This window comes from Moschus berezovskii, chromosome 20, assembly GCF_049115385.1.
Source record: "Moschus berezovskii isolate FMDL1 chromosome 20, NW_MosBer_1.0, whole genome shotgun sequence".
NCBI lineage: Eukaryota > Metazoa > Chordata > Mammalia > Artiodactyla > Moschidae > Moschus > Moschus berezovskii.
In genome coordinates, this window is record NC_142479.1 from 34143706 (window position 1) to 34170698 (window position 26993).

General features: G+C 42.3%; 1 protein-coding gene and 1 long non-coding RNA gene across 2 annotated transcripts in view; one reads left to right on the forward strand and one right to left on the reverse strand.

The window, feature by feature from the left end:
• Positions 1–1065: 1065 nt before the first annotated feature.
• LOC148774678 (uncharacterized) lies at positions 1066–16549 on the reverse strand. The gene is made up of 3 exons (XR_016035483.1): positions 16195–16549; positions 9611–9758; positions 1066–8556 (listed from the first exon to the last, which is right to left on the reverse strand). It is a non-coding gene; the product is annotated as an uncharacterized LOC148774678 (long non-coding RNA).
• An 11-nt stretch (positions 16550–16560) lies between these two features.
• VPS53 (VPS53 subunit of GARP complex) overlaps positions 16561–26993 on the forward strand; it is a 132807-nt gene continuing 122374 nt past the window's right edge. Inside the window, exons 1-2 of the mRNA XM_055402900.2 lie at positions 16561–16795; positions 19692–19772. Of these exons, the coding sequence (XP_055258875.2) occupies positions 16709–16795; positions 19692–19772 (168 nt within the window). The 5' untranslated portion in view covers positions 16561–16708. The remainder of the gene's footprint in view (positions 16796–19691; positions 19773–26993) is intronic.

Consider the following 26993-nt stretch of genomic DNA (forward strand, 5'->3'; position numbering starts at 1 on the left):
TGGAACAGATGGGCTCAGCCTCCCTGGGCCACTTTGCTCATTTGTGAAATTGAAGAGGCTGTATTACAAACCCTCTTAGGTTCTTCCTGCCCCCAAATCTTTAAGATTCTATGACTTTTATAAGCTAACAGATGATTTCTGTTAGATGCCAATTAAATTTTCTCTAACAGCGCAGTTGCTGGTGTAGAAGCAGATATAAACACAGCTTTCAACATCTTCCTATATGTAGTTAAACTGAGAGATTTAGCCAACAGTAAGGAGGCAGAAGGGGGCTTCCCTGATGGCTCAGCAGTAAAGAGTCTGCCTGCAGTGCAGGAGACCTGGGTTTGATCCCTGGGTCAGGAAGATCCCCAGGAGGCCAGCATGGCAACCCACTCCAGTACTCCTGCCTAGAGAATCCCAAGGACAGAGAAACCTGGCAGGCTGCAGTCCATAGGGTTGTACAGAGTTGAACACGACTGAAGCGATAAGCAGCAGCAGCAGCAGCAAGAAAGCAGAAAACCTGAAGAAAAGTCTGATATTTCTTCTACTGAGGGCAACATCTCTGACTCCTCAATTCACTGCCAACACAATTGGTAGAAATGTGAAAGATACTTCCATTTGGTAGCAAGGTATCTAGCAAATAAAAGGCTATCTGTATATTCATATTTGCAGCTATCCGTAAACTTTCCATTCTCTCCAGAACAGCAGATCCTTCTGCACTGCAATTTCCACTCCCTGCCCCTTTATTCCAGTCACCTCCAGCTCTCCCAGAGAGGGGCAAGTGGTCATAAGTCCTTGCTACCATCTCTCCTTAAAGGAATTAGCAACCTGCATCAACGATGAAATACTTCTAAGTGATGGGAATCAACAAGTCGTTTGTATGGCTCTTAAGGAGTCTATGAAGGGAAAACAAAACAACAGATGTTTCATGCAGAGAAAATAACCAGTAAAATCAACTTCAAAAACCATGCTCGTGAAGTCACTAAAATGTTTAGGTTGAATCACCAGAAGGGCAACAAGCATAAACATGAGCCTTGGCTTTTTAAGTGATCCAAAAACCCCTGTGGGCAAACGATAAAGTTGAGTAAAAAGTATCAAAAAAATTTTTCAACACAAACTTCCACTATCCCTTCAGAAGTCTTGAGCCAAATGATTCTTCTTGCAAGAAGGAATCTGCCTTCCAGCCAGGTTTCTAAGTTCATTTTCTGAACTGCCTTTGCATTTGTGTAGTAAGCATGTTGGTTTTCATTTGTACACTCTTTCTTCAAAATAGGACCATGTCGGGAATTTCCTGTCTGTCCAGTGGTTAGGACTTGGCGCTCATTTGGGGAACTACGATCCCGCAAGCTGCGTGATGTGACCAAAAAAAAACACAACAAAAAACAGGATCTTTTTGTTTTATTCCCTAAGTTACACCTGGCACATTGCAAATGCTCGAGAAATGTGTGATACTTTTTAAAGCTAATGCTTATTGAATACTCATAATATGCCAGGTACTGGATCCAACATTTTGCATGCATTATCTCATTGGTTCATCATGAAAAATCTATTACCCTCACTCAACATGAGTGAGTATGTGTGTGTTTGTCTGTCTGCAAAATGAGACCCAAAGCAACTAAAATATCACCAAGGTCAGACTGCTGGTAGCAGCGCTGGGATTTAAATTCAGTATTTTCTGCCTTCAAGGTCAATGTACTTAATGACTATTCTGCCATCAAACTTGATAAGCAAGGAGAGAGTACATAATGCTTTTTCACAATGTGGTTTTGGATTAGTAACCATTGTTCCTAATTGTTTACCCACAAATAGAAATGTATGGGGTGGAGTTTATGGGCTCTGATGTCATTATTAACACCATTTTATATTTATATATAACTATAATTTTTCAAAGCATTTTACACGTATTATCTGACTTCGTTCTCAAAATAACTAACCCAGTGAGGTAGATAAGCATATTATTTTCATTTTATAGATAAGGAAACTTAGGTACAAATGGTAAATAGAATTGCCACTCTGTGAAGTGGCAAGACTCAGATTAGGAGCAGGACTCCTGATTCATGTTCCAGTGTGATTTCAACTACTTCATGCTATAGGGTAGGGAAGAAATTTAAGGAGGTTTTAATTATACTTCCTTTGTGGGTTTCAGGAGTGAGGTTTGGGTTACTGGATATTAAGACTTATTTACCTAGTCAGAATCACACCCCTTGAGTGGGAATCAATAAAGCTTCCAGTTTTGGAGGGTTGTGGTGGGATTTCTCAGTGGTTTCTTCTGCCACTGATCCTGCTTCTTGGTCCCCATCTCTCCCAGTACTTTAGATCCCAAGCTGGATACTGTCAGGAAGTAAGATACATGACTCTCCCCTTATCTGCTCCCTGGCTTCTCCAGCCTTAAACTGAAAATTCCATATTTACTCATAAAATACTTTGAGAATACTCAAGTGAATAGATTGCTGGGAGAAATATCAATAACCTCAGATATGCAGATCACACCACCCTTATGGCAAAAACCAAAGAAAAGTCTCTTGATGAAGGTGAAAGAGGAAAGTGAAAAAGCTGGCCTAAAACTCAACATTCAAAAAACTAAGATCATGGCATCTGGTCCCATCACTTCATGGCAAATAGATGGGGAAACAGTGGGAAAAGGCTGAGATTTACACATGAAACATCTTCACATCGAGCTCCTGAGCCAAAAGAGAGCTTAGAGGTCTCCATCCACTCATCTACTTTAAAAATCATAACAAAGAAAATGAAAGTCTTTTGAAATAAAAATTGTTTTATTGAGAACCACACTTCCTTTCTGCACTAGGGACAGGTGAAGCAGAGACAGGACAGGAAGGAGGAGAAAAGAAGTGATGGGAAGAGACATGGTAAGAAAGATACAGTACAGGGAGATCCATCGGAGGAGACTGAGATAGAAACAGTTACTGGGGAAAAAAGGCCAAGCTCCCACTTTCCACACAGGAAAACAGACATACAGATCCAGGGATTGGAATTCACAACAGGCGAACAAGAGAAAAAGGGCTGTAAGATGCAGAGAAAATGAAATGAGGTGGACAAAGAGAAAGAAAGTCACTGCCATTAACGGAACATGTCTCCCTTGAGGCTACCACCAGCAAAAGTGGCAACTCAGGGTGTGACCAGGAGGAAGTTAGTCACCTTCCTCTTTTTTCCCTCCTGCACTCTGCGCTCAGTAAGAACACCTGGTCAATATGGCCTTTCACGGATCCCTATGTGTGTATTTCTCCTACAGACCGAATGGTCCCGATGGGCAGGAGGGACCCGTCTATCCACTAGGCAGCCAGGACACCCATCACCAGGGTTAGGATTAGAGATACCTGAGTGCCCCTTTTGGCTCTGCTGCTCTGAAGCTGTGTGACATGGAGAAAACTACCTACTCTCCCCTGCAAATGGGCGTGTCTCTCTACCTGTCTTGCAGGGTGGCTGTGAGAATTAGGTACGGTCTTCTCACAAATACATGTGAACTATATGCAAAGCAGCAATCAGGAATTGTTCTTTCTCTTGGTATCCCCACAGCACAGTAAATTGCTGTTAAGCTTCTCAGTAAATATCTATTAGGTCGAAGATGCCTGGCCTGAGCCAGCTTCCAGACTGCAGCTTCCTCAGTTTCATCCTGGACTGTTGCAAAAGCAAACTCTGGGTCTCAGAAGCACAGTCACACTCAAGCACATGGCTTCTGCAAACAGAGGCCACAGCTACACCCCACAGGGAAGTCTTTGCTTCTGTACACACTGATAATGATCCCTGTCAATAAAAAACATAATTTACACAAAGAGCTGATTATATGGTACTTGCCTTTGTGTATTGCTTTATATTTTTCAGTCATTCCACATATGCATTTCTTTTGCTTATAAATGCAAAATTTTGCTTGTTTGCATATCACCACACCTAGCTAAAGGTAGTCAACTTAAAAAAAATATTCCAGAATGTTGATCCTTTAAGGAAATTACCTCTGAAATAAGTTAGAACCAGCAAATCGCTGTGAATAAATTCAGCTGCCTTCTTAAAACAACAGATCAACAATTTTCAGTGTCTTCATGCCTCATCAGTAATTCCATAAAAGGATGATTTTGCTTACTCTATTTAACTAAACTCAGATAATTTCTTTATCTTTTTTAGTTTTCTGATCATAAAAGTAATACTTTAAAAACTAAACCATGCCCAATATGGAAAATAATAATCATAAAAATGCTAAGATATTACTCTCAGATTATTAACAATTTTTTAGAATTCTTCCCAGTCTTCTTTATATGCATTTGTTATATATCTGAGGTCATGCTTTAAGTTAATTATGAATATTAATATTTCACTTATCATAAGCAATATCAATGTTGAATTTCACAAACCTGATTTTTGAGGTCAGAAATCATTTTATATTTGAATTATTATAGATTATCTTTCAAAGTGGCTTTTCACTGGTTTTTAAAGACATTCTTAACTGAGGGTGAGAGCAGGTTTGTTTGAAGATACACCTTGGCACACAAACTTAGTGCCTTCATCTTTTCTGTTAACTTTATCTTTAAAAATATTAAGTTTCCCATCCTTACTCGCACTCTCAGTTTTCTGTTTTTAAAGTGGCATCATAATATCAACAGAAACCCAAGCTCCTATTTAAGTATCTAGTCTTTTTCTCTTTATAGGCTGAGCTCTATTAACCTATGTGGTAAACTACAATTATGTAGGTACCTGGTACTCAAGAAATGAACGAAGGAAAAGCATTCCTATTAAGCTAAGTGTGTGGTGTCTTTGGCCACGCACAGCCAATTTCAACCCCAAGAGTTAATTACAGCTCAGTAAGATTGTAGGTGAAAATCTAAATGGCTAGAAACTAAGAACAGTGCAGACAACTATAATTCAAAAAGATACATGCACCCCTATGATCATAGCAGCACTGTTCACAATAGCCAGGACATGGGAGCAACCTAAATGTCCATCAACTGATGAATGGATAAAGAAGATATGCTACATATATACAATAAAACATTCAGTTCAGTTCAGTTCAGTCGCTCAGTCGTGTCCGACTCTTTGGGACCCCATGAATCACAGCACGCCAGGCCTCCCTGTCCATCACCAACTCCCAGAATTTACTCAGACTCATGTCCATCGAGTCGGTGATGCCATCCAGCCATGTCATTCTCTGTCGTCCCCGTCTCCTCCTGCCCCCAATAGAACATTACTCAGCCATAAAAAAGAATGGAATATGCCATTTGCAGCAACACAGATGTCGTACTGTGAAGGGATTGTCGTACTAAGTGAAGGCAGAAAGAGAAAGACAAACGCCATGTGATATCACTAACATGTGGAACCTAAAATATGACACAAGTGAAATCTACAAAACAGAAACGGACTCACAGACATACAGAACAGACTTGTGGCTGCCAAGGGGGAGAGGGTTGGGGAGGGACGGAGTGGGAGTTTGGGTTAGCAGATCCAAATCGTGAGGTGTAGAATGGGTAAACAACAAGGTCCTACTGTATTGAACAGGGAACTCTATTCAATAGCCTGGATAGATCATAATGGAAAAGAATATAAAAAAGAAAGAGAGATATATGTATAACTGAATCACTTTGCTGTATAACAGAGATTAACACACTATAAATCGACTATACTTCAATTTAAAAAGAAAAAGAACAATGCAAAGAAAACTGATTAGTTACAGAGACTTAGAAGTCTAATTTGGGGAGGAATCTTCATTATATACAGCAAAAAGAACCTCAGCCTCAAGCAACCCAGCACATGCTTATGTGGCAGCTGAGTGTCTCCAATTGTCTGTGACTGACCTCATGAACTGTGAATGGTCAGTCTGAAGACTGAATGAACTGTTGTGATAAGAGCCAGGCTGAAAATCCATTTGCCCTGCAGGCAGAGCAAATTCCCACATTGCCAGGTAACCTGATGGAGCTGCCTAGAGGAGGTCTGAGAAGGATTTGGAAGGTTTTCCATATTATTAGTGTTAGATGAAGGGCAGGGAGCACTTGCTAGCCAAGAGTCTGTCACTTCCTTCTTTTATGTGTTATAAATCCATTGTTTCCTTATTGCGGTATCTGTGCCTTGAGTGGTTTGTTCAGCATGTTTTCTCCTGTTTGGATTGTTAATACCGTGTCCACTCTATCTGCTGCTGTTTAATTAACATCTTCTGCTCTGATCCTGGCCAGAATAGTAGCTCACATGTAAACCTTCAAAAAAGATTTTAACATTGGAAAGGAAGAGAAATAACTATTGCTATTTTAAACAATTTGGTAATTTATTGAGAAAAACTAAGAAAATCAACTGAAATATAGAATAAAGCAGTTGAAGTAAGGTGGCTGCATACAAGATTAACACACAGAAATAAATGGCATTTCTATAAGTCAACAAATAACAATTAGAAATGGTAATAGAAAAAGAGGACTATTTACAATAGTATTTTAAATTTATAAAATGACTAGTTTTAGGCCTAACAAGAAATATGCAAGACCTCTATGAAGAAAGTCACAAATTTTTACTGAAAGATATAAAAGCCTAAATAAACGGAGAATATGGCTGAAAAACTAAATATTGTAAACATGTGAACTTTTCCCAAATTGATCTCTAAATTCAGTACAATTCTAATTGAAATTCCAACATGTTATGAATGGACTCCATAAACTTTTTCTAAAGCTTACGTGAACTAGAGAACATGTGCAAGAATAACCAAGAACTATCTGAATAAAGAACACTCCTGTGGGGTGGAGGAGGAATTTAAAATATATCAAAACATCCTAGACCTTATTATCACTGAAACAGTGTAGAAGAAACAGGTCAATGAAACAAAAGTCCTGAACCAGACCTACTACATTTAACCTGTGCAAGTGTATCCCACGTGTATGCAAAGAAAGGAGTATGTAAGAAAACCACAGAAACTACTAGCCTTCCTTTGGAAAAAGGAAAATTAGTTGAATAGTGTCACCCCAGGAGTCATGATCACCTTACAATGTGACATCATTTGAAAATGGGGTTTTTTGCAGATTTAACTATGGTAAGGATTGAGGTGAGACTGTACTGGGTCATGATGGGCCCTAAATCCAATGAGCATCCTTACAAGAGACGGTAAAGGACACAGGCACAGGGAAGAAGGCCAAGTGAAGATGCAGTGAGGGATTGGAAGGATGAGTCCATGAGCCAAGGGAAGCCAAGGGCTGCTGGCAGCCACCAGAAGCCAGGGCAGAGGCATGAAGGGGATGGTTTCTCCCTCCGAGCCTCCAGAAAGGAATCAGTCCTGTGGACACCTTGATCTCAGACTCCTGGCCTCCAGAAATGTGCAAAAATAAATTTCTCTTGTCATAATGCACCCAGCCTATGCTAATTTGCTATGACAACCCTGGGAAACGAATACAATGCTCTGCCACACACCAAACACAAATTCCAGAGATAGTAAAGTTTACACATGAAAAGCAACACTACAGATGTATTAGAAGAAAAATTTGAAAAATATTTTTATAATTCACTGACTTAAGAATGTTTTCCCAAACAATGTCTAAATCCCAGATGATACGTAGAAAAGGACTGATAGATTTGTGTGCATTTTTAAAAAGCAAAAAACCTACATCCAAAGTCACTCTTAACAAATGAAAAGACAACATAAACTGAAGATGTTTGTGGGACACAGTGGAGAGGGCTTCCCTGTGGCTCAGCGGGTAAAGATCTGCCCGCATCGCGGGAGACCTGGGTTCAGTCCCTGGGTTGGGAAGATCCCCTGGAGAAGGGAAAGGCTACCCACTCCGGTATTCTGGTCTGGAGAATTCCATGGACTGTCTAGTGGGATTGCAAAGAGTTGAACATGACTGAGTAACTTTCACATAGTAGAGTAAGAGTAAATATTCAGAATAGTTGAAGAAAACCTACAAATTTTGAAGAAACAGATGACCCAAAAGAATCAAAGAATATAAAATGGAAATAACAGAAGAGATGGAGAAACAGTGGAAACAGTGGCAGGCTTTATTTTGGGGGCTCCAAAATCACTACAGATGTTGACTGCAGCCATGAAATAAAAAGACGCTTACGCCTTGGAAGAAAAGTTATGACCAACCTAGACAGCATATTAAAAAGCAGAGACATTACTTTGCCAACAAAGGTCTGTCTAGTCAAGTCTGTGGTGTTTCCAGTAGTCATGTATGGATGTGAGAGTTGAACTGTGAAGAAAGCTGGGCGCCGAAGAATTGATGCTTTTGAACTGTGGTGTTGGAGAAGACTCTTGAGAGTCCCTTGGACCAGGAGTTCCTTGGACCAGGAGATCCAACCAGTCCATCCTAAAGGAAATCAGTCCTGAATATTCATTGGAAGGACCGATGTTGAAGCTGAAACCCCAATACTTTGGCCACCTGATGCAAAGAGCTGACTCATTGGAAAAGACCCTGATGCTGGCAAAGATTGACGGCAGAAGGAGAAGGGGACAACGGAGGATGAGCTGGCTGGACGGCATCACCAACTCAATGGACACGAGTTTGAGTAAACTCCGGGAGTTGGTGATGGACAGGGAAGCCTGGCACACTGCAGTCCATGGGGTCACAAAGAGTTGGACACGACTGAGCGACTGAACTGAAAAGAAGAAATACAAAAGGTCAACAGAAGTTTTATAAGTAAATATTTACAAGACATAATATCCAGTGTTCATAAAGATATGTGGATTACAGGCACTTTTTTCAGTGCTGATAGAAGTATAAATATGTATTGCAAGGATACAGTGTTGTTTGTAACAGCACACACAAAAAAATTTAAGTGTTAGTTGCTTAGTCGTGCCCGACTCTTTGCGACCCCCATGGACTACAGCCCCCCAGGCTCCATCTGTCCATGAGATTTTCCAGGCAAGGATACTGGAGTGGGTTGCCATTTCCTTCTCCAGGGGATCTTCCCAACCCAGGGATCAAACCCGGTCTTCTGCACTGCAGGCAGATTCTTTACCAACTGAGCTACAAGGGAAGATTTAGGAATGATCTAAATATACAGAGGAGCCTGGCAGGCTACAGTCCATAGGGTTGCAAAGAGTTGGACATGACTCGGTGACTAAACCACCAAATATCCAGTAGTGGAGTACAGATCTTTCTCAGCTTCTGGTGGTGGTAGGTCCTGATAAACTCATCGTGGTTGAAAATATCATGAGTTGAAAATCCATTTAATACTTCCAACCTACCAAACATCATAGCTGAACCTAGCCCACCTTAATTAAAAATGTTCAGGGGACTTCCCTGGTGGATCAAGTGGTTAAGAATCCACTTTGCAATGCAAGGAATAAGCGTTCGATCCCTGGTCTGGGAACTAAGATTCCACGTGCTGTGAAGCAACTCAGCTCCTGCACTGCAATTACTGGGCCCTTGAGCCATAATTACACTGGCGCCACAGCGAAAGACTGAAGATCCCACATGCTTCAACTAAGACCCAGTGCAGCCAAATAAATAAATAATTTAAAACACACACACAAGACTAGAAAGGGAAACAAGTTTGTTTTTTAAGTGCTCAGAACACATTAGCTGACACTTGGACAAAATTATCTAATGTGAAGCTTATTTTATAATAAAATGTTGAATATCTAATGCAGTTTATTGAACACTGGACTGAAAGCGAAAAACAGAACAGTTGCGAGTACACTGTTTACCTCCTGACTGCCTGGCTGATGGGGAGCTGCGCTCACTACTTCTGCCCAGCATCACAAGAGGATGTATCACCCAGAATGCCACCAGCCTGGGAAAAGATCAGGATTTGAAGTCAGGTTTCTGCTGGGTGCATATTGCTTTCACACCGTCCTAAAATTGAAAAATCATAAATTGAACCATCATAAGTCAATTAGGATACCATCTGACATAAAATATTCTTTGGTATGATCAAACTATGGACTACTATATGGCCTCTAAAAGCGGAGAAAGACCAAAATACAGAGAAAGATCTCCAGAGCATAACTGGAAATTTATGCATAAAATGGGGCTTTCCAGATTGCTCAGTGGTAAAGAATACTCCTGCCAGGAGATGTAGGTTCTATCCCTGGGTTGGGAAGATCCCCTGGAGAAGGGCATGACAACCCACTCCAGTATTCTTGCCTGGGAAATCCCATAGACAGAGGAGCCTGGTGGGCTACAGTCCATGGGGTCTCAAAGAGTCAGAAACTAAGCAACTGAGCATGCACGAACATGCATAAAGTACTATGTAAATGTACTGCATTGTATTAGTCCCTAATACCACTCACTGTCATTTAGTGGATTAGATATGCCCATAAAATGCTATATAAGTACTGTGGGCTAACTGATTGCACCACTGGAGGGCTTCCCCATCAAATGCTGAACTCTAGACCCAAGAGGTAAATGTACTTAGATTGGGGCACTGAGGGCAAGGGAAAAGAGAAACCGATGGCAAGAAAAGTGAAAGTTTTCACAGGCATTTGAAAATATGTGGCTGACACTAAGGAGAGAAACCCAAGTGTGGAGAGAAGAGATTTGGAGACTAGAGATGGCTGTTGAGAGTGACCTCTCAAAGCAGTGTATCTGGGGGAAGCTATCCAAGTCTTGGACATTATTACATTTTGAACATAAAACGTTTGACTGGCTTTCTGATGTAGATCTAAAAATGCTTAGCTGGGCCAAATATTTTTGGCTAAGGGAAAATGGATAAAAACTACATATCAGTGGTTATAAAATTGGAGGGATGAGGATCATGCCTTTTATTGGAATAGTGTGGGAGGGTTGTTCACAAGAGGGTTATGTTTAGGGAACTTCCCTGGTGGTCCAATGACTAAAAGATTCTGTGCTCCCAGTGCAGGGGGCCTGGGTTCGATCTCTGGTGGGGGAACTAGATCACACGCCACAGCAAAGATTGAAGATCCCATGTGCCTCAGCTAAGACCCAGTGCAGCCAAATAAATAAATATTTTTTTAAAAGATTGTTATGTTTAGCAGAAAGAAGATGGGGTTAAAAAAAGAGCTTAAGAAATATTCCATAGGATCCCTTTCCCCTTAGAATTGCCTCCAAAATGTTATACAAATGTATCTTTTTCTGGGGAAAGGATTTATGATATGGAGGTCTTCACTTCCTCCAAGGGATCCAGATTCAAAAAAACGATTTGGAACTAGTGGTGGTAGACCAGGAGAAGAGGAGCTGCTAAAGACCCAGCTCAGGGAATGCACCAGAACACAGCAGAAAGACAACACGAAAAGAGGGCAGGAAGTGAACGTGGCATTGTGAGAAACTTGAGGGTGTAAGACACATTAATTAATGGTAGCTACATTATAATCGCTGTACTAGTTAATGTCAATTTTATAAAACAAGTGTTTATATTTGTTGTAATATGTAAGACTTGCACCAGAGGGTTTGTCATTTTCACCTGTATAATTATCACTTTGTTGAGTGAAGGAATTACTCTGAACTCGATGCAGCCAATGGGGAAGGGTCCTAATATAAAAGTATACGGGAGCTGGTATATAAACGTGACTGAATGCCTGAGCTACCAGCGTGGGAACAGGGGAACTATTGAAGCTAGGTGGAGATCATAATCTCTTTAGCAAGAATGGACATGCACGGAGAACCTGAGTACCAATCAAAACAAAACTGGGTGTCCGGGATATGGGAACAGTCAGAACACTCCTATTTTTATACCCAAATTTCTCATATCTGTACACTTCCATATTTTACTTAAGAGTTTACAATCTATTTTCCCAGGCTTCCTCCTTCTATTAAAGGTATTTTTATATCTCTCTTTTGCTTATCATAAACAGTGTAGACTGTTACTTATCTTTTTTTTTTTTTTTTTTAAATTTTGACTGAACTGGCTCTTCTTTGCCAAGGCAGCAGATGTGGGTTCAGTCCCTAGTTTGGGAACTAGGAGCCCACATGCCACAGAGCAGTAAGCCTAAGTGCATGTCTGTCCAGCTAAGCCCACTGGAATGTCAGTCAAGAACAAACACCGGTGTCCAGGATGCTCAGAAAATTCCGGAATGAACGACAGCAAAAGGAATCTGTCCTCATGAAAAGTCATGGACTTAAAGCAATGCATAAAGAAGCACCAAAAAGACATTTTGAACAAGATTTAATATAGGGATTAAAATATATGCCAGTACTACAAGTTGGCTTGGAAGCTTTTTACCACCCATAGTGACAAGTGTCTGTGTGTGATTGTGCTTAAGGAGGGTATTTGTGGAAAGCTGCAGGGGGTATTTTTGGTTATCACGATGTGGGGGTGAGAGGTTATGCTACTGGCATTTAGTGGGTAAAAAGCATGTCATTTAGACATTCTATGATTTTTCTTTTTTTAAGTTTCATAAAAAGGCCAGGTGTTCAGGAGGTGGTCCTTATGGAGATCCTTCTTAATAGAATAAAGACACTGTTTCGATCTTAGAAAATAATACTCTGCACCATGTCTACTCAATTTATTATATTATAGCTCCTTCAAAAATAATGAAACCAGTTGCCAATAGCATAGGGTGTTGGAGACTCCTTTTAACAGAGTTAGGAAAAAAAACAGTAAATTGACAGAGGCTCATGAAATTCAGAGATCTCACTGGATCTCATGAACAAAGGCTGTTTTAAAATGACTTATTTCCAGCCTATATATTTAAACATTTGGGGCACAAAGAGAAACATTGTGAAAGGAGGGTTACTTTTTTTTCTTTTTTATTCTGATGCCGTCCTCAGAGATGCACCCCAACCCTGCCCTACAGACTGCTGTAGTACTTCTCTTCTGCTTTATCCTTTTCCCATTGCTGATTAAAGGATAGGGTCTCCTAGGCTGGTTTTGTGCTTTTTTTTTTTTAAGTATTAGAGGTTGAATTTATTCCTCATTTAGTGAACTTAGGTAGAAAAGATATTTCTACGATAACTTTGTCATCAGCTATATACCCTATTCCATTACAGGAAACTGTTTTTTAAAAAACCCAACTCATTTGTGAGAAACCACACATTCCTTATTTTCATACCCCAATTTTTATATCTGTACCTCCCATATTTTATTTAAGAGTTTATAATCTGTCTTTCCAGGCTTCCTCCTTCTATTAAAGATATTTCTCTCATTTGCTTGTCATAAACAGTCTAGCCTGTTACTACTTTTTTAAAATTTTGGCTGCCCTGGGTCTTCCTTGCCAAGGGTAGGGGACACAGGTTCGATCCCTAGTTGGGAAATTAAGAGTCCACGTGCCGCAGGGCAACTAAGCCCATGAGTGGCAACTACTGAGCCTGTTCGCAGTCAGTTCAGCCTGTGCTGCTACTGAACCTGTGCTCCACAACAAGAGAACTAGAGAAAGCGGACGTCCCCTGCATTGGAGGGTGGATTCTTAACCACTGGACCAACAAGGAATGCATTTTTCTTTACCTAATGTCCATCTATCTCTCTGCTCTTTGTCTTCCTCGACTTTTGTACTGTGTAACTCTCTTAAAACCCAAACTTATATTCATTATCAGTATCTTATCTGCAAAGAGGAAGAAGAAAGGTAATGAGGTTGGGAGCTTCAGCATAAGGAAGGGCTTGGGTTGCAGGGGGAATGCAATTGAGGGTTGACAATGGAATTGTAAAAGGACAATCCGTGGCAATCGGACAGCCTGACTTAGTATTGGAGATGGTCACCCTGGTTCCCTGACTCTCCTCAACAATGTGGGCTGCCCGGAAGCCGGGAAAACAAAAATAATGGCTGCTGCTGCTGCTAAGTCACTTCAGTCGTGTCCGACTCTGTGTGACCTCATAGACTGCAGCCCACCAGGCTCCCCCATCCCTGGGATTCTCCAGGCAAGAACACTGAAGTGGGTTGCCATTTCCTTCTCCAATGTGTGAAGGTGAAAAGTGAAAGTGAAGTCGCTCAGTCATATCTGACTCATAGCGATCCCATGGACTGCAGCCTACTAGGCTCCTCCATCCACGGGATTTTCTAGGCAAGAGTCCTGGAGTGGCTTGCCTTTGCCTTCTCCCAAAAATAATGGGGGCCAGGGCTAATGACAGGCCTGGTAAAGCTGGTCCTGTCACTCTTCTGCTTAGAATCCTTCAAAGGCTTTCCATTCCTCAAATGACTATCACGAGTCTCCACCATCTGGCATTGCCCATTTCTTTGGCCTCTACTTGTTGCATTCTCCTCATGGCTTTCAAAGTCCCATACCCTGGCCAAGTTCTTCATCCTTGTGGCTTTTGCATATACTGTTCCTTTTATCTGTCATCTCCTATTCACAGCTCCACCCTTTGCTTCAGCTTAAAAATCTCTTCTTCAGAGAAGCTTCTCCTGATCTTCAAATCCAATCAGAGCACTCCATCTTTCACCATATGCTTTCTTGTCTTGCATGTAACTATGACAATTCTTGATTGTGATACTTGGAAACAGTTCCATGGAGGCAGGTACTTGGTTTATTTTGTTGATTGCTAAATTCCCAGCACCTGGCCTAGTGCCTATTGCCAGCAGGAACATTCATTCACTCTTTCAATAAATTCACTGAATGAATGGCAGGAAGAATTATGGGACCTGGGGCACATTTTTTGTTAGTTTTTAACTACATCCCCATTTTCTCTTTTAGGAATTGCAGATAATAACTACCAACTTCTGAACTGCCATGTAGATTAAAAGATGATGTATTATATATACATGGTATGGGCCTCCCAGGTGACTGGGAGTTAAAGAATCAGTGTTAAAGAATCCCTCTGCCAAGCAGGAGACATGGGTTTGATCCCTGGGTTGGGAAGACACCCTGGAGAAGGAAATGGCAACCCACTCCAGTAGTCTTGCCTGGGAAATCCCATGGACAGAAGAGCCTGGTGGGCTACAGTCCATGGAGTCTCAAAAGGTCAGGCATGACTTAGCGATTACATAGCAGCCTGGCAAATAGTAAGGACTAGGAAATGTGAGTTATTACAATCATCACTAAAAATAAGCTCTATGAGCAACCAGAACTCTCATCCATTGCTGGTAGGAATGCAAAAATGATAACATCCCACTTAGGAAAACAGTTGGCCAGTTTCTTATAAAGTTAAAAACAGGCTTACTTGCAACCCAGCAATATCACTTCTAGGTTATTTACCCAAGTGAAATGGATAACCCCTCAGCAAGAAGACGTGAACTACCGACAGATGCAACAATGGGGATGAAATGCAAATGCATCACATTACGTGAAAGAAACCAACTCAAAAGGTGACGCATTGGATAATTCCATTTATATGACATTCTGCAGAAGTTAAACTATAGGTACAGAAATCTGGCCAGTGGTTGCCAGGGGAATAGGTGGGGCATGTGAGAATGTGGGGTGGGATGGGGTGGTGGTGATGGAACTGTCCTAGAATTTGACTGTGATGGTGGGTACATGATGATATGCATTTATTAAAACTCATGGCATTCTAAACTAAATGGATGGACTTTAATATATATATATATATTTCTTAATGTATATAAAAAATGAAATACATCCAAGAGAGATTAATTATCATTTTCTTTTAAAAATATACTTCTGATTATAAAAGTGTTACAGGTTCATAGACAGTTTGGGAAAATCTGCAAAGGATACGTTGAAACGCCTGCAGAAAAGGAGTATTTCTTATCATTTTTATAGACACAAAATACACAAACTGGGATCATGCTGTGTATTTTTGCTTTCTGATATTATGAGTGTTTAACCATGTCATTAAATAAATTTCAAAACCATGATTTTGAGTTAATAATATTCTAGTATATAACTGATTTATATGTTTTAAGTCTTCCTTTACTACAATTTTGATTATTAAAAAAAGTTCATTGGGGCCAGGGATTCTGCCATCTTGGTTTCACAATGTTTAACAGGTAAAACAACTCATCCTTTGGCTGCAATGATCTCATTGTGGCTGGAGGAAAAGTGGTTCCACAGGGTGACTTTGCTTTTTCCTCTGCGATGCAGAGGGCTGGACACCCTCTTACTAACCTGTATTACTAGCTTAAATTTGCATAGTGCTTTTAATATTTCTCTCGTGCCACCTCCTTGCCGGGTAAGCCGGGTCGATGGAGTAATTTGTTCAAGATTACACAGCTCATCATTCGTGGACTGTGATTTAGACTCTATATATTCAAGAGTCCCAGAAAGTCAACATTTCCCCAGGGTGGGTCACTGCCTAATCTGACTCTCCCCTCCCGTCCCCCGCAAGAAGGAAGCTGCAGACACACCCTGGAAACTGCCCAGAGGCTTGGCACACGGGGAACTAATACCGAGTGGACGCTGTTCCATCCTACAAATTGTCTTTGGCAACATCGCCACTTACCAGCTGGGGTTATTTCTCCCCCGATGGCTGGGGGGACACCTAGTGCCACTGAGCAAGGGGCCCCTGAGAGCAGATGGATCGCCCGCCTCGAGGCCCGTGAGAGTTGCTGTCATTCGATCGCGACGCTGCCGGGGCGCACCCTCACTGCGGGAGGAGGGGGTGGTCCCGGGCCTTCCCCAGGGCCAGGGCCCGAGTAGGTGGGCCCCTTCTGAGAGGTGAAGCGGGTCCTCGTCATCTTAAGGAGAGGTAGGGGCCGCCGAACTACAGAGATGCTCGGAGAGACTCTCGGGAGGTAGTAGGAATGCCTCGTCCAGGCGACCAGAGGTCAGTCCTCCGCTATCCCAGAGTGCCTCGGATTCCGGAAGTGCTCGGCTTCCCGGAAGTGTCCGATCGGCTGACGGAGCCCAGACCCGCCGCACCTCTGCATCTGGAGCGTTTCTGTTCTCCGGCGTGAGTGGCCGCAGGAGGTGCGGCTCCGGCTACGGGTGGGCGTCGGGAGGGAGCTGGCGGCAGGATGATGGAGGAGGAGGAGCTGGAGTTCGTAGAAGAGCTGGAAGCCGTGCTGCAGCTCACACCCGACGTGCAGCTCGCCATCGAGCAGGTGAGCGTTCCGCCCCCCTAGGGGAGGAGAGTGCGGAGACTGGGGCAGCTCTGGGGACGGCGAGGAGGCTGTCATCGGACGGAGACGTGGGAGCTAGGCGCCAAGGGCAAGGAAAGGTTTTGAGGGGAGGTGGTGGTGGGAATGGGTTTCTCATTCTAGAAAAGGGAGAGAGGTCTTCCTCGGCCTTGATTGACATTGGAGGGTGGGGTGTTCTGGTGGGTTTGGGCAAAGGAGCTGTGCCTCCTGAAACGATGCACCTAGAAGAAGGGACCTCGTGGGTGCAACCTCCGGTTTAGGGGTTGTGGGGCTGTTCTTTCATCAGGTTGGTGTCCCGATGTTCCCGGATTCTCCGTCTAGCCCCATGTGACTGACTCAGAATTGAGGGGAGATGGGTAACCTCTACCTTTGAAGCATATCGCAAAGCAGGGGGGAAACGGCTACAAAAGAGAGAGAGCGAGACCTCCTTTACCATTCTTAAATGGTTGAGAATTTCTGCTGGTGATTAGGTTAAAGAATATTCCCCAGGCAACTAAGCCTCTGCGCCACAACTACTGAACCCATGCGCTGCAGCTACTGAAACCCAGTACCTGGAGCCCATGTTCTGCGAGAAGAGAAGCCACTGCAATGAGAAGCCCTCACACTGCCACGAAGAACAGCCCCCGCTCACCACAACTCAAGAAAGCCCATGCGTAGCAACAAGCAAAAATAAATCTAAAAAAAAAACACGCAATTTAGACCCTTGTACAGGTTATTACCACCTCATGCGACGAGTTGATTCACTGGAAAAGACTCTGATGCTGGGAAGGTTTGGGAGCGGGAGGAGAAGGGGACGACCGAGAATGAGATGGCTGGATGGCATCACCGACTCTGTGGACGTGAGTTTGAGTGAACTCTGGGAGTTGGTGATGGACAGGGAGGCCTGGCGTGCTGTGATTCATGGGGTCGCGGAGAGTCGGACACGACTGAGCGACTGAACTGAACTGAACTGACAGGTTATTGCTCCCGATAAAGGGAGAAAAATCTCTCTTAAAGGAGTTGGTGTAGCGGATTTAAGAAAAGGAGGGGTGTGCCATACTTAATGATCACGGGAAGTTTTTTAAAGTAAAACATTGCTACTTACTATGGGTGGTAATTTGTTTGTGTTGTCCCACTTACCTCTTGGATATGTGTTTTTCTTGAAGTGGTTGGATTATTCTCACAAAGCACATTTGACACATCCTGGGAATGCCAGGGCAAAGGTTTGGGTGTTCAGGCCACGCTGCTCCTCACCCACCTCCATCAGCCAGAAAGAGAAATACATTTCATTTGCTTTGGACCTACTGGCCTCCAATAGAAGAAATGAATAATGCAGCCAGTTGTTTGATGAGGGTTTTAGACTTCCCCTCCTCCCCCCGCCCCCGCAGCCCCCTTTTCTTAGTAAGATTGAATTCTAGCATAGATTTGTCCAATAAGCAGACATTAAAAAAAGAAAAATTCACTTCCCGGAATAACTGTCTTGAGCTGGTGAAATCCAGTGCCCAAGGGATTACTTCACTGTTTTTATAATCCACTGTGTTACATATTCTTCAAGTTGCAGTGTTTTAAGGGAGTTATCTGTATTTCTCTGAAAGCAGAGGTATTCTTTCTCCTATAAAAGAGATGGACAGTTCCTGAATGCCAGCCCTCCATTTCCTAACACTGTCCAAAGGATAAAAATCGCTTCCGTGCATAGTGAATTCTACTGATGAGACATCGTTGAGACATGGTGCATTAGTCCTTTATCACGATTCCCTTAATACAACCGTGTCATCAACTGGCTTAATCTGCTAGTGTATAGTGCTCACTTCAGTAACCTCAGATATGCAGATGACACCACCCTTATGGAAGAAAGTGAAGAGGAACTCAAAAGCCTCTTGATGAAAGTGAAAGAGGAGAGTGAAAAGGTTGGCTTGAAGCTCAACATTCAGAAAACTTAAGATCATGGCATCTGGTCCCATCACTTCATGGGAAATAGATGGGGAAACAGTGTCAGACTTTATTTTTTTGGGCTCCAAAATCACTGTGGATGCTGACTGCAGCCATGAAATTAAAAGACGCTTACTCCTTGAAAGGAAAGTTATGACCAACCTAGATAGCATTTTAAAAAGCAGAGACATTACTTTGCCAACCAAGGTCCATCTAGTCAAGGCTATGGTTTTTCCCGTGGTCACGTATGGCTGTGAGAGTTGGACTGTGAAGAAAGCTGATCGCCAAAGAATTGATGCTTTTGAACTGTGGTGCTGGAGAAGACTCTTGAGAGTCCCTTGGACTGCAAGGAGATCCAACCAGTCCATTCTAGAGGAGATCAATCCTGGGTGTTCATTGGAAGGACTGATGCTAAAACTGAAACTCCAATACTTTGGCCACCTCATGTGACGAGTTGACTCACTTGAAAAGACTCTGATGCTGGGAGGGATTGGGGGTGGGAGGAGACGGGGATGACAGGGAATGAGCTGGCTGGATGGCATCACCAACTCGATGGACATGAGTTTGAGTGAACTCTGGGAGCTGATGATGGACAGGGAGGCCTGGCGTGCTGTGATTCATGGGGTCGCGGAGAGTCGGACACGACTGAGCGACTGAACTGAACTGAACTGCAGTGATTTTACCTTCTCCTTGGGATTTTGTGGCTGTCTGAATACTTCTTACTGTTGCACATTCTGTTAGTTTTACCAAGATGTTAAAATTACAGATGTTGGTGAAAATTATAGATATACTTTACCAGATATTTTACTGAGCATTGGTTGTTGGGCCTTCTAAAATGAAAAAAAGATATGGTCTTTGCTTTCAAAGAACTTGCCAACCAATAGGAAGGAAAGAATACATAAAACAGGACAGGAAGATGATGGTGATTTTTTAATTCTTTCCCTTTATGTAGGTATTTCCAAGCCAGGATCCTCTAGATCGAGCAGATTTCAATGCTGTGGAGTATATCAACACCCTGTTCCCAACAGAGCAAGTAAGTGCTGCATTCCTTCTTGCAATGGCTTCTGGAGCATTCTGAGTATTAATGATTAGTTTGTTACACTACAGAACCTCAGGGACCTTGATAAACAAGTAAGAGTTAAATTCAAGTCAGACTCCTTCGTAACCAGTTTGGGGAGGCGGCTAGCTAATACCAAATACTGTTGTTGTATCAGAGTGAAATTCTCTGTGTAGTGTGCATATTAGAAATTGTACCCTTAGGTTGAACGGAGAAGGCAATGGCAAGCCACTCCAGTACTCTTGCCTAGAAAATCCCATGGATGGAGGAGCCTGGTAGGCTGCAGTCCGTGGGGTCGCTAAAGGTCGGACACGACTGAGCGACTTCACTTTCACTTTTCACTTTCACACATTGGAGAAGGAAATGGCAACCCACTCCAGTGTTCTTGCCTGGAGAATCCCAGGGACGGGGGAGCCTGGTGGGCTTCTGTCTATGGGGTCACACGGAGTCGGACACGACTGAAGTGACTTAGCAGCAGCAGCAGCAGCAGCAACCCTTAGGTTGAAAGAGTCCATCTCGTTCCCTGCTCCCCCAGATTTTCTGTAGTAAATTGGGAAGTGGAAAGGATTTTTCAAATGTAATAGGGGAAAATGGGAGTGAGGTGTGCAGGATAAGCCTGGAGTTTGAAAGCTACTTTTATTCCTGTTTCAAGATGTAAATTTCAGAACTTTGATTTCCAGCCTACCAGACTGTGGTTGAGTGTTGGCACCTTTATGCTGTGTTGTGAGTAAGGAGGAAGAGCCTTACTTATACCACTGACAGTTGTAGTGGTGAGTAGGATAGGAGTAGTGTGTTAAGGTGAACTCAGTTTTGAACATATTTGGGCCATCCAGGTAGAAATACATAGTTGGATATTTGAGTCTGGAGCTCGTAATCCCCGTAACTGTTAGTATTTTGGCATGGATCTTTCCAAACTTTTTCTGATGAACATGCTAATTTTTAAAATGAAGTTGGAAAAAATGGTATCATACTGTGTGATTGTCCTTTTTGAGATTTCAAAAGTAGCCTTTAGAGCTCTTTTTTGGGGGGTTGCGGTCTGGGGGAGCTGCGCTGTGTGGCTTGTGGAATCTTAGTTCCCCGGGCCCCAGCAGTGAAAGTACCAAGTTTCAACCACTGGACCATCAGGGAATTCCCTAGAGTTCCATCATTTTCTAATGAAAGAGGAATTCTAGGAATTAGCTAGAGATGGAAATTTGGAATCAAGTAGGTATAAAGATAGCAGTTTAAGCTACAGAAATATTTCATTTACCCCAACCTATCAAGACAGCTGACTCGCCAAACCATAATGTTAGATTTGAAATTCATGTATATAGGGAACCATCAGGTTCTCCCCTCTTCCTGATATGTGTTTGTGGATTTTTGTTTTTAAACCACTGAAGGTAGCAGAAGACATTAGTCGTTCCACAGATTCAGTTATATGTCTTGTCTAATTATATCGCCCACATCCATGATAATGTATTGTAAAGTTTCTTTAAAATTCAGAAAATTTATGACACAGGGGTACCTTTTTTTCCCAAACCCCAGATTTTCACCATTTTCCAACCCAGATTCCCAAGGACCTTAATTAAAAGATAATAGAAAGTAACAGCATGATTTATCATTTCTTTCAACTATTGCTAGATCTTGGGCAAAACCCATCTATATATCTCATGCAAATGCAGTAAATACTTGTGAATTATGAGTTTAGACTAGTCAAAGTAGATGTCAATATATCAAGAATAAATTTAGTGACACTCTAAGGAGGAGGGTGTATATATGTTTGTCTTGAATGGCAGCTGCTTGTGGGTCTGGGGTTACCTTGAGGCAGGAGGGTGGACTGGAACAGATACTGGATGTTTCTAACTCACCAGGTCCAGGTGGGAAGAGCTCAGGTTTCTGTATTTAACAGGGCTGCCTGGGTAGGTTCTGACACATAGCCAGGTTTGGTAATGATCTAGAAAATCTTTCTAGTCTCCTAGTAGGAAAACTGAAGATGATCATTTTTCATGTTTCCATTAGAGGTTTGATGAGGGGAATCTGGATAACATTTATTAAAGACTAATATAATTAGGGGGCTTCCTTGTGGATCTGCCTGCAATGTGGAAGACCTGGGTTCAATCCCTGGATTGGGAAGATCCCCTGGAGAAAGGAATGTCTACCCACTCCAGTATTACAGAGAATTCCATGGACTGTATAGTCTGTGGGGTCGCAAAGAGTCAGACATGACTGAGTGACTTTCACTCCCTCACAATTTAATTAGGAACTTTGAGAAAAAGAGTCATAGGGAGCTGTGGCTTTTTAAAAATTATTTATTTTTTTGCTGTGCTGCATCTTCGTTGCTATGCGGGCTTTTCTGTAGTTGCAGAGAGTGGGGGCTACTCTTCGGTTGCGATGCACAGGCTTCTCAGTGTGGTGGCTTCTCTTTGTTGTGGAGCACAGGCTGTAGGATGCACAGGCTTCCGTATTTGCAGTGTGAACTCAATAGCTGTGGCACCAGGCTCTAGAGCACAGGCTCGAAAGTTGTGGCTCATGCTCTTAGTGGCTCTGCTGCATGTGGGATCTTCCTGGATCAGGGATCGAACCTGTGTCTCTTGCATTGGCAGGCAGATTCCCAAGCCACCAGGGAAGCCCCATAGGGAGCTGTTGTTAAATAATTTCTAATGACTCCCCAAATGCTCTGCATCTGTGTCATTAAGTGAGAAAAAATAAGATGCCAAATTGCTTGTCATCCTGGTTTCATTTTTTTTTTAAGCCCTTCTATTTACATAGAAGGAACAGTAGAGGGCTGCGGACCAAAATGCTAATGGTGATTGTACTCAATTGGGGGTACAGGCGGATATTATGTATTTTCTGTAATTAGCAAGAATCACCTTTAGAATCAGGAAAACTTTTCAATAATTTAAACATTTAAAAATGTTACAATTAAAGTATCACTATGAACAAAGCTGGGCTTCCCTGGTGGCTCAGAGGTTAAAGCGTCTGCCTCCAATGCGGGAGACCCGGGTTCGATCCCTGGGTCGGGAAGATCCCCTGGAGAAGGAAACGGTAACCCACTCCAGTATTCTTGCCTGGAGAATCCCATGGACGGAGAAGCCTGGTAGGCTACAGTCCACGGGGTCGCAAAGAGTCGGACACGACTGAGCGACCAAACGAACGAACGAACGAACGAGTGAACAAAGCTAGTGGTGGTGATGGAATTCCAGTTGAGCTATTTCAAATCCTGAAAGATGATGCTGTGAAAGTGCTGCACTCAATATGCCAGCAAATTTGGAAAACTCAGCAGTGGCCACAGGACTGGAAAAGGTCAGTTTTCATTCCAATCCCAAAGAAAGACAATACCAAAGAATGCTCAGACTACCGCACAATTGCACTCATCTCACACGCTAGTAAAGTCATGCTCAAAATTCTCCAAGCCAGTCTTCGGCAATATGGGAACCGTGAGCTTCCAGATGTTCAAGCAGGTTTTAGAAAAGGCAGAGGCACCAGAGATCAAATTGCCAACATCCGCTGGATCATGGAGAAAGCAAGAGAGTTCTAGAAAAACATCTATCTGCTTTATTAACTATGCCAAAGCCTTTGACTGTGTGGATCACAATAAACTCTGGAAAATTCTGAAAGAAATGGGAATACCAGACCACCTGACCTGCCTCTTGAGAAATCTGTGTGCAGGTCAGGAAGCAACAGTTAGAACTGGACATGGAGCAACAGACTGGTTCCAAATAGGAAAAGGAGTACGTCAAGGCTGTATATTGTCACCCTGCTTATTTAACTTATATGCAGAGTACATCATGAGGAACGCTGGGCTGGAAGAAGCACAAGCTGGAATCAAGATTGCCGGGAGAAATATCAATAACCTCAGATATGCAGATGACACCACCCTTATGGCAGAAAGTGAAGAGGAACTCAAAAGCCTCTTGATGAAAGTGAAAGAGGGGAATGAAAAAGTTGGCTTAAAGCTCAACATTCAGAAAACTAAGATCATGGCATCTGGTCCCATCACTTCATGGGAAATAGATGGGGAAACAGTGTCAGACTTTATTTTTGGGGGCTCCAAAATGACTGTGGATGCTGATTGCAGCCATGAAATTAAAAGACGCTTACTCCTTGGAAGGAAAGGTATGACCAAGCTAGACAGCATATTAAAAAACAGAAACATTACTTTGCCAACCAAGGTCCGTCTGGTCAAGGCTATGGTTTTTCCCGTGGTCATGTATGGATATGAGAGTTGGACTGTGAAGAAAGCTGAGCGCCGAAGAATTGATGCTTTTGAAGTGTGGTGTTGGAGAAGACTCTTGAGAGTCCCTTGGACTGCAAGGAGATCTATCCAGTCCATTCTAAAGGAGATCAGTTCTGGGTGTTCATTGGAAGGACTGATGCTGAAGCTGAATCTCCAATACTTTGGCCACCTGATGTGAAGAGTTGACTCATTGGAAAAGACCCTGATGCTGGGAGGGATTGGGGGCAGGAGGAGAAGGGGATGATAGAGAATGAGATGGCTGGATGGCATCACCAACTCGATGGACATGAGTTTGAGTAAACTCCGGGAGTTGGTGATGGACAGGGAGGCCTGGTGTGCTGCGATTCATGGGGTCGCAAGGAGTCAGACACGACTGAGCGACTGCACTGAACTGAACTGAACTGAACTGATGTGGAAAGACCTCCTAGTTAAATCGTTTAATGAAAAAAGCATGATGCGGTACAGTGTGCCTTAGATACAGAAGAGCTGGTAGGTTACTATATGCTTTTAATACCTAGATCATTTCTGAGAAGGTGCAACAAAAACTCACTCAGAGGCATTGCTTCTGAGGAGGAGAACGGGAGGCAGGCAGAGGTAGAGGAAGCCTTTTCACTATTAATTCTGGGTTATGTATGTGTTTTACCAACTTTAAATAGGTTACAATTTTAAATCTTTGATATAATCATTTTTAGAAAAGGTGCAAGAATAGTACAGAGAATTCATGGCTCCCCTTCTCACCGAGTCCCAAAATATTAATATTTTCAATGCTCCCCAATTTTTTTTTTCCTGAAGGAATGAGTTCCAGCAGAGATTAGCAAGGCAGGAATGGTTTTGCCCATTTTGCATCTGAGGAAACAGAAACTCATTGAGGTTAAACAGCTTTCCCTGTGTCCTTTCAGCAGGTTGGCAGGGGCAGAGTCATACCAGCTCCTCCAGCGACTGAGCTCCTGTAACCACAGTGATGATATATCCCCAGTATGGTTTTGAATAACAGATGGCAGTGGATTCTTCGTTTAAAATAACTTCTCTTTGAACAGACTCTTTATGATTTCAGTACCTTAAGACCATGAAATTTTTGCACCTGGTCTTGTGTCCCTGTGTATGTTCTGGTATCTCCTAGTTTATAGTCTGTGGGAACTTGAATAGAATTTGTATCCTACTATTGTGTGAAGATGGTATAAATCTTAATTATGTTGAATTGGTTCATAGTGCTTTTCAGGTCTGCTATATACTTCTGCTTCTCTGTATCTTCATTCTATTAATTTTTGAGAGTTTGATATTGAAACTCCAACTAAAAATCTCAATTTATCTACTTAAAAAATAATTGTAGTATATAGTAGAACTGTATGTAACTTTGTTCTGTATTTTCCAAATCTCCTGTAAATGTGTTATCATATTTTCATAATTAAAAAAAAAATGAGACCTGGCAAAAATGAAAAAAAGCTTTCTGTTCATTGCAGTCCATAATCCCACTGCATATATTTATTGAACATTTTTATTCTGAAGGATATTACAAAAAATAAAACAATTCTATCACAATATTAAAAAAAGTAAAATAACTCCTCTTTTCTGAGATTCATCTTTACCTCAGTCTCTTCTTAGATTTCTGAAAGTTCTAAGTCGCCCTTGGCCTTGTCAGAACGGTAGACCAGATATGAATGGCCCTCTCTGATACCTCAAACACATGTGACTTGGTTTCTCTCTCTCTCTTTTCCCGAAGAAAATACTTAATGCATGATAGTAATATATTCATTTTTTCAGTTTTTTTCTTTTATTGAGGTAACATTGGTTTATAACACTATGTAAATTTCATGTGTCCAGCATTGTATTTCTACTTCCCTGTGCCCTTCTGCATGCTCACCACCACAAGTTTGGTTCCTGTCCCCAGACTGTTGATCCCTTTTACCCATTTTGCTGTCCTTCCCTCTCTGGTAACCACCACTCTGTTCTCTGTATCTGTCTGTTTGTTTTCATTTGGCGTGTTCATGTATTTTTGTTTTCGTTGTTGTTATTTGTTCCTCGTATTTCACACATGAGTGAAATCATACGGTATTTGTGTTTCTCCGTCTAACTTACTTCACTTAGGATAATACTATCAAGGTCCATCCATCTTGTGGTAAATGGCAAGATTTCAACTTGTTTTATGTGACCTGGTTCTCTTGCTAGACCTGCACCTGGCAGGCTCCTGCTTCTTCCTACCAGCACAGGTTGCCAGTGGCAATTTATAAGCACAATTCCTGCATCACCCCCGATTCCTTCTGAGGTAAAATATCAGAGGAGAGAGAAAGAGGACTTACAGAGTTATATTCGGAAACTTCAGTTAAAATGGTGCTATAAAATTGTACTGCCTCTACTTCACTAGGGGGCACCCTTTCTTTATGTTTTCAGCTCACTAAATTGATTCTTGTCCATTTGTTTTTACTGTCATTGTCTTAGACATAGAAATAGCTTTATTATAATTGCAGTGCACTGTCAGTATACAGCAATTAGAAAATACCCATAGGCAAAAAGAAGAAAAACTTCAAGCTCCTCTTTTTCGTAAATTACAACTGCTGCTGCTAAGTCATGCAAGTGATTTCATAGGTTATAGTTACTAGTAGGAAAGGGAACTGGCACCCCACTCCAGTGCTCTTGCCTTGTGGATCCCATGGACGGAGGAGCCTGGTGGGCTGTGGTCCATGGGGTCGTGAAGAGTGGGACACGACTGAGCGATTGCACTTTCACTTTTCACTTTCATGCATTGGAGAAGGAAATGGCAACCCACTCCATTGCTCTTGCCTGGAGAATCCCAGGGGCGGGGGAGCCTGGTGGGCTGCTGTCTATGGGGTTGCACAGAGTCGGACACGACTGAAGCGACTTAGCAGCAGCAGCAGCAGCAGTTACTAGTATAGAGTCCAACTACTAGTATTTATTCTTCTAGGCTTTTTTCTAATGGACCTTGACACTTAGGAAAAAAACAATATTATTAACATAGAACATAA